General features: G+C 43.9%; 1 protein-coding gene across 1 annotated transcript; it reads right to left on the reverse strand.

Moving 5' to 3' along the window:
• Nucleotides 1-4200: 4200 nt before the first annotated feature.
• Nucleotides 4201-7519, reverse strand: LOC125150451 (procathepsin L-like). Its single transcript, XM_047830392.1, is given in 8 exon segments — nucleotides 4201-4266; nucleotides 4718-4835; nucleotides 5481-5643; nucleotides 6090-6314; nucleotides 6498-6635; nucleotides 6728-6765; nucleotides 6768-6855; nucleotides 7394-7519. Coding segments are annotated over 8 exon segments (900 nt in total). The 3' UTR covers nucleotides 4201-4262.
• Nucleotides 7520-8422: the final 903 nt, after the last annotated feature.

An 8422-nucleotide genomic window follows, 5' to 3' on the forward strand; every position in this document is an offset into this window, starting at 1 on the left:
TAGCCCAAAGACTGACTCGGGCATCTTTTAAAGATCCATCCTCTTCAGAGGAATGTATCTCAGGATGAACTTCCAGTAAAGACAGCAGGACACTTGGAGCTTGACCTGAAGGTGAGGAAACAAAAGTGACTTTTCTTATTGCAATTTACATTGGCATTAAATGTAGATAACAAATCTTTACCAAGAAGGTTTGCCAGTGAACATCTGGGAAGCAGCAAGGCCTGGGAGTGTGAACAGGGCCTGAAGAATCTGGGCTGGGCTGGCACATGGGCAGAAACACGGGTCGCCCGGAGACTCTGAGAGCCTGGACAGAGTCAGGTGACAGGTAGAAATCAATCCTCTGAGCAGATGGGAGAGAGAGTCACACCAATGGGACTCAAGAAATCTAGTTCCTGAGCCTCTGTTTAAAGTTTTCTGGAAGTTCCTGGTGTTGACTGAGTACTGGCTGACCCATCATTTAAAGGGGGAATTGTCCCTCTGGAGAAAAATGAATTTTTTCAGGGTTACGGGGATTAGGAGAAATTGTTTCTTAGACTATCCTTATTCTTTTTTTTTTTTCAATGTTTATTTTTGGGACAGAGAGAGACAGAGCATGAACAGGGGAGGGGCAGAGAGAGAGGGAGACACAGAATCGGAAACAGGCTCCAGGCTCTGAGCCATCAGCCCAGAGCCTGACGCGGGGCTCGAACTCACGGACCGCGAGATCGTGACCTGGCTGAAGTCGGAAGCTTAACCTACTGCGCCACCCAGGCGCCCCAGACTATCCTTATTCTTAAGTGCAGGACAATTTCTTCCCCAATGTCCTGTATTATTTGCAATATCTGCAGTTGTCTGGAGGCAAACGGGGACACGTCAGAGTGGGCTGGAGTCATTCTCCATCATGCTTTCACCTTTCCAAAGATTCAAGTTGTAAGGCAAGACTTGTTTTCTGTTCCTTTCTTTTATTCCTGTTGGCTTTCTTGCGAGCTATTTTCAAAGATGCAGGTAGCTGTTTCCATTATTTTGTTTGGTGTTTGCCCTCTCCACCCAAACCACATTATTGTGGACTTGTCAGGTATTTTTTAAACCATTTTTTAAATGTTTATTCATTTATTTTTGAGAGAGCGAGCGAGCAGGGAAGAGGGAGACAAGCACAGAATCTGATGCAGGCTCCAAGCTCAGAGCTGTCAGCATAGAGCCCAACAGGGGGTTTGAATGCACAAAAGGTGAGATCATGACATGAGCCAAAGTTAGATGCTTAACCGATGGGCCATCCGGGTGCCCCTGTTTTTTAATATCGGGGAGGAAATTTCCCACAGAATCAGAAATTACAAGAATTTTATGTTCTGGGGCTACCGGATTGAATACAGTGTGCTTTTTAAAGTTTGTATAAAATGCTTAACAAACGCTTTTGGATGTTCCTCTACTTCTTGAGCGTATATTTCAACCGTAGACCAGCTCACTTTGGGGAAACAGGCCTCCTCCATTGCTCCTATTAACCCTTGAACAGTTGAGCCTTCTCCTGGTCATTCCCAGGAGGGCCAGAGAGAGGCTGTGGCCCTCTGTGTCCCCTGTGAGGGGGGCTGTTTGGCCTGCCTGGTAACAGCCATATACTCATGGGCTGGAAGGACTCCCTTTAGCAGCCAGTGAAGGTGTCTGTGAGTTGGGTTGTAAAAAGGTATTAATTTTTAAAATTTCTCTGTAATTTCGGTAGGATCTTCTGAGAGTAGAGGTAAAGGGACTTCATAATTGAAAAGGTCTGTTGCTGCCAGGGGACATGAATTCTTTGTGACAGGGGTCCAGGAAACCCTCCTCGAGGACATTGCTCAGGAATGCCTGGAACTGGCAGAGCTATATCATGAAGCCCTGGAGACTCTGAGCAATTGTACGGACCGCAGCACAAGCTTTACCACCTAACAGGCCGCTCCTGCTAGATCTACTTGTCGACACTCAGCACCTACAGGAGCAAACTGTATTTCCCAACCAGAAGGCCAGGACGAGGTACTCTCTATAAATCTTGTAACGAAACAATTGTAAAAATAAGGAGGTGATCCTTCAGGTTTTTTCAGGGAGAGTTGGAGTTTTTGGATTTAAGGGAACTGGCTGAAGAGCTGGGGCTCAGTTTTGAAGGGAAAGTTTCTAGACCAGGAGCCCAGAGATCCCAAAGATCTCCTGGAGGGTCAGGGACAGAGGCGTGGGGATGAAGGGGATATAAGAAGGGGGATTGATGTCAGATTTGGTTTTTAATTCTTATTCTTAGTCTGATTTTTGTTCTCTCATTAAAGATTCCCTAACACTAGCCTTATACTGGTTTGTGTTTTCTTTTCATTTTGATCCCCCACTAAATACCAAGAAGGCAGCTGCTAGAAGGGAGAACTCTCTAAGAAATGTTCTAAATATAGAAAATTTTCTAGTTTGAAAGAATTGCTATCTGCTCCTGGTGAGTGGGATCACTGGTAGTATATTTATTTTAATAGTGACTCAATCCAAGAAGCCTCTTTACGAAAGGACTCAGCGACAACTTTCCAGGCTTAGAATAAGTCTCTACCATGGACGCAAGAGATGTTTCTGGAGAGGGTATGGACAATGAGGCCTCCATGATCCAAAGTTTACTCCTGAAAGGAGTCTAAGAAAACAAAGACCTTTAAGCAACATCCCATAAACAGGTGTGCCAGGATATCCCTGAGGAGCTCCAGGCTCCTATCACCTGGCTTTTGTCTCCAGTGAAACTTGCTACTGTATTGTATTTGGTGCCTGTCGCCAGATGGCCCAGGGACGTGGGGAAGGCCTGAGACACCGCCTCATGATGGGAAGAGGAAAGGCCACTGAGCAGAAGGGTGTGTGGGATGGAAGACAAGGCTGGGTCCATTTGGAACATGCAGTCTGCCATAGTCAGTCTCTGAACATCCCCTAGAAAGGACTCCTTGTGAAAGTCATCTTGCTTCACCATGACAGGCTCACTCAGCCTGCTGTCCACACCACCCTGGGAGTTCAGCCCAAGACTCTGAGAACATGTGCAGGTACCAATGGGACAGAAAGTGGGTAGATCTGACTGATGTGTGAACAATTCAGCAGATGTTAGAAGCTTCTGTAATTTACAAGCCATTTATATTTATTTAAAAATTAGAAAATCACAAATCATCTTTCATAAAACTATTTTGAGGAGCACTTGGGTGGCCCAGTCGGTTGAGAAATAGACTCTTGATTTTGGCTCGGGTCATGGTTTCAAGTTCATGAGATTGAGTCTCATGTCAGGCTGTGCACTGACAGTGTGGGGCCTGCTTGGGATTGTCTCTCTCCCTCTTTCTCTGAGTTTTCCACTGCTTGTGCTTTCTGTTTTTCAAAATAAATAAATAAATAAATAAACTTAAAAATCCTATTTCTAAGAGAAGCTTATAGACATGAAATAAATAAAGCAGAAAACAAATTTTGACTCCTCCCTAAGTCTTGCATGTATCATAAAGTAATTACCAGTGTTTCCTACATTCCATAGACCTTTGTAATTTCTATCAAAACAAATTGCAAGGGAAGCAAATGATTCAGAAATTAGAAAGTAGAATTTGGACAAGTGTGTGTGTACTTACAACACTTGGTTCTTTTAGGAGCAAAGGTCTCAGAAGAGTGAAGAAATCTCCATTCCAGCAGCGCATATATTTCAATCATTATCACTAAAGCTTAGTTAGAGATCACACACTATTCAAGTCCTTCTTTTTTGTTCCAACATTTTAAGGTGGAAGAAAACATTAATGGTAGTTAGGCCACGTTTGTGGGTTTCTCTAAAGAAATTAAAATCCTAAACTGTCAGCTCACAGAGCCCAACGAGGGGCTCAATCCCTCGAACCATGAGATCATGACCTCGGTTGAAATCAAGAGTTGGACACTCAACCAACGGAGCACCCAGGCACCCCTGTAGTTGTTTTACTTTTAAAAAGTAAAATTTCATACATTTTTAAAATAAACTAGAAAATTCAAAAGTTACTAGACTAGTCACTCATACAAAAGTATTTACAGCAGTAATGAGTGAAGTGGTAACATTCACAGTGAAAAATGTCACAGAATCAAATCACAACTTGGTTTTTTAATGATTCAAGTGTTTCACTCCACACAGCAGGGTGTGGTAGGCTTGAAAATAAAACCCATTTTCTGGACAATTTGTTGCCAGTCAAGGTCTTCTTTACACCATCATCTCACACAATAGGAAAGCTGGCCATGGTGGCGATTCCACAGTGGTTGTCCCGGTCTTTGGCTATGAGTATGTAGCCGTGTTTGCCCCACTTTGCACCCTAGCTGAAAAAAATGGGTTTTTTCATTTATTACAGAGGAAGAAACACATTTCTCTTTATGGACAATAACACCTGATACTCAGCAGTGCCCCAGAGGCCAGGACAGATTCAGGAAGAATCAAGAGAGGTCATCCTTGTCCATGGTTGAGTTCCAACCCAGCAGAGAAATCTATCCCCAAAACTTTCACAAACTGCAAAATGAGAAATAGGAAAAGGAAAGTCTTGGGTCAGATGTGTTTCAGATGCAGTACTACTCAAACTATAGCAGGACCCTTGCAAGTTTGAAACAGTAGCTTAATGTCAACAAATGAATATGTCTCTGTTCCCACTAAGTAGGGAAAACACTTCTGGGGTCTCAGAAGTGGGCTCAAGTGTTTGATGATTTGTATCCAAACACCGATGCCAAAAGGATTTCCTTTTCAATTCCAAAGACAAATATTTTTGGCTTTTTATACCTGTTCTTGACAATCCAGTATTTTTTGTTATCCGATTCTTCTCCTTCAAAGCCATAGCCAACCACCAGAACACCGTGATTCAGGCGTTTATTGCTGCACTTTGGATCATAATAAATGCCTGGAAAAGTAAATTTCAATTCCAAGGTGGGACATCAAAGCAACATGATAACATCTAACAATAACCGAGTCACCGCAGTAAAGGAGGCATCTCAAAATTCAGATGGGATATAAATCCAATAAGATTTAGAAATCAGTTCTTTTTGTTTAGCAAGGCTGGGGATTTAGGCTCTCATGCACAGCATCACACACACATCATCACAATCTCTTTTGTAAAGAACAGTCAAGAGGCATAGAAGAACACTCATTGAAACTTTGTCATTCTATTCTACCATGTCAGCATTGGGAAGCAGCAGAAAAACACACAATCACTTGAGCCAAGGGGTTCTTTCCAGTGTCCATTTCACTAGTAAAACTCTTTGGAAATCTTCCAGGTCTAACAGGTGGGAAGAACTAAAGTAAGTTAAACTATACCAATCAAATTATGTAGCCATTTGAATATATTTATGAAGTGGTTGAAAGAGGGGAATTTGGGTGAAGTCATGTCAACATGCTGAACAACAGGCACAAAATCACATGTGCTGAAGGAATAACTACGTGAAATCCATACCCTCCTGATCTGTACACAGCAAAGGGTCTATCTTGCCTTATATGATGGAGGTTCCCCATTTGTCCTGCCTACTTTTCTACGTAGACACATGCTGACCTTTTTTATAGAACTGGAAGGAATTCAGGCTTGCATCTACAGCAGCAGAGACAGGCCCCACAGTTGCCACTGTGGTCATTAGGCCATCCTCCTTGTTTACGACACTCCAGAAGGCAGTCACATTGGCAACAGAATTCTCAGGCTTGTATCTGCAGGATTCGTTCTTTCAAAGGTAAAGGGGGAGAGGCTTGATCACTACCATCCACCTCCAGGGGAACAGGAGTGCAAAAGTCTTTGCAACTGAATGATTTCCAAGTCAAGTTTGTTATAAAGCATCTCAGGACATAAAATGGGATTGATTGTTTTGAAGTTGAAAAATTAGCAGTGTCTATCCAATGAGACACTCTTTGGGTCTACTCATTCATAAAGTTTTCACTCTGGAGACCTGTACTGTATATAAGATGGTGTTCGTGTCACCGTGTAACATAGTTGTAGGAACAGCTATATGGTAATGAGGTGATCAGAGAGCTGTGCTAGGCTAATACATTTTAATGGCAGTTCTGACCATTTGCAGGTATAGAGTCAACAATCACATACAAGAATTCTAAATACAGGATCTGTTTCTACTGAAATGCTCAACTTTGATGAAAGATAAGGAACTCCACTTACCTGTGCATGATATGGATAGGATTCCTCTGAGTCCAGTCCCCCATTGTCCTTAACATACTGGAAGGCTTTATCCATTAGGCCACCATGGCAGCCCTTATTGCCATGAGTCCAAGAGCAGTCCACCAGGTTCTGCTCACTCAATGAAACAAGTTTGCTAGTTTTCCGAAACATCTGTCCTTCTAGGGCACCAGTTGCACTAAAAGCCCTACAAGAATGACAGTCACCCTGAAAACAAAATGCAAACGCTCTTAGCATGCAAAATAAATTGCAAGACTTTGACAACATCCCATAAATCTTAAAACTCTTTTAAAACATAACAAATTGCATATTGTGCCTCAATTTCCAAAGCAACAACACTGATTCCTTTTGGCTTTACTCTTGAGAGGGATCTGCTGAATATTGTCCCACCTGATAAGTCACATAGCCTTTCTCTCTCCAGTCCACAGATGAAGGGATCTCGGCAAAGAGAGGTGCTTGGAACGCTTTCCCCTTTTTGTGTTTCTGGATTTTAAGGTCATTCAACACCTGCTTGAATTCTTCACTGGTCTTCAAGGAAAAGGAAACAGAATGTTGGCAAGCATGAGATGTTTTGAAAAAGTACTTAAAGGAAGCATGAAACATCCAACAATCCGTGCCACACTCATCATGTCACCAAAGCCATTCATTGCCATTGTGAGCTGTGTTTCCCTTGGCTGTGTTCCTGATTGTTCTGTTCAATCATTTGCATATTCCTCTCCCACACTGCTCTCTTCTGTCCTTCTTCATCCTGGAGATAAATATTTAACTTATCATCTATATTCCCATTTAAATCCTAGGAATGACCTGGGATGCCTGAGTGGCTCAGTCAGTTAAGCATCCAACTTGGGCTCAGGACATGATCTCATGGTTCCGGGGTTTGAGCCCAGTGTCAGGCTCTGTGCTGACAGCTCAGAGCCTGGAGCCTGTTTAGGTTTCTATGTCTTCCTCTCTCTCTGTTCCTCTCCTGCTCAATATCTGTCTCTCTCTTTCTTTCTCTAAAAAATAAATAAATGTTAAAAAAATAAAAATAAAAAAACCTAAAGACCTACACCTAGTGGATGTGCTTACAGAAAGGAGGATATCCCACACCCAGGGATGGCCTGAGGCTTCTGGGAATTGTTCTCCACAACCATACAGCAGGACATATGCCCATGTTGTGCAAAGTCCCAGTGCCCTGCTTACTGACTTGGTAAGAGCGGCCTCAAGAAGCTACTCCTTGCTGTGAACTCCTACCATCATTGAATGTTCTTTCAGGGGTCACCCTGGAAAATTTAAATGTTACCAACCATGCTATATAGTTTCCTGTGTGTTGCCTTCCACTGGGACCATTGTTCATCTAAGCTCTGATTGACTTGTGGAGCAGCTGACGCTATTCCCAGGCAAAGGGTAGCCAGGAAGAAGGCAGGATGCATGTTTGAAAACCTAGGAAAGGAAAAGAATGAGTGTCTGATTAGATCAAACCACCTAAAAAGCCATTCTTCCCTCTGAGATGTTAGAGCCACTGAAGTAGAGCAAAAAGATTGAATTTATCCTCCTGAGTGTTTACATGGGCTGTGGAGGAAGGCTGAGGGTGTGGGATGTGCAGTGCTCCTACTCCCTCCTCTGTGACCCGCCTCCTGCTTCCAGAACATGTAAATGGCAGTGCAGGGAGTGATGAGTCCTGAGTCCTGGTGTGTGGGGGCAAGCTGCCATGTCTGGAGGGGTCAAGTCCTGGAAAAGTGCCTCCTGGGAGCCCCAAACCCCGGATCCCCAAAGCAGCTTTCCCCAGTGTTTTCAGAGGTGGCCCACCCTTCATGCCAGTTCTGGGGATCTCACTTGTGGCAGATGTAGTTGTGCAGTTTCAGTCACAGCTTTAGGTCAGGGGATGTCCAGGAGGCCTGGCAATGGTTGGGAGGCTGCTCATTTAAGGTCTGAGATTGGCCCTACCAGCCTTGTGCCCCACCTGCCTGCACTACAATTGGCTGATCCATCCTGTGGGAGGGGCCTCTGTGCCCTGGAATTCTGGGCTGCTGGGGCATGTGATGCCTGGGTCCCTAATTATCCCAGGGGAATTTGTGTCTGCTTCAATGGCCCCAGGGGGAGTTAAGGTGGAGGACCAGGGACAGCCCTTTGGAGGGGGAGGGTCCAGCATCTCCCTGGGGACCTACATCAACTAATTACCATGCACTTATCCGTTGGAAGGTGGTTCATGAAAAGAACCTCATAGGAAGCCCCAGGTGGGTTTTCAGCATCACTCTGCCTGTCCTTTAGTCCTAGCTTTTTTGGTGAAAATCTTCTGGAGGGATGAGAACAGGATAATCTAGTCTAGTGGTTCC

The sequence above is a fragment of the Prionailurus viverrinus genome, chromosome D4 (assembly GCF_022837055.1).
Source record: "Prionailurus viverrinus isolate Anna chromosome D4, UM_Priviv_1.0, whole genome shotgun sequence".
NCBI classification, from domain to species: Eukaryota; Metazoa; Chordata; class Mammalia; order Carnivora; family Felidae; genus Prionailurus; species Prionailurus viverrinus.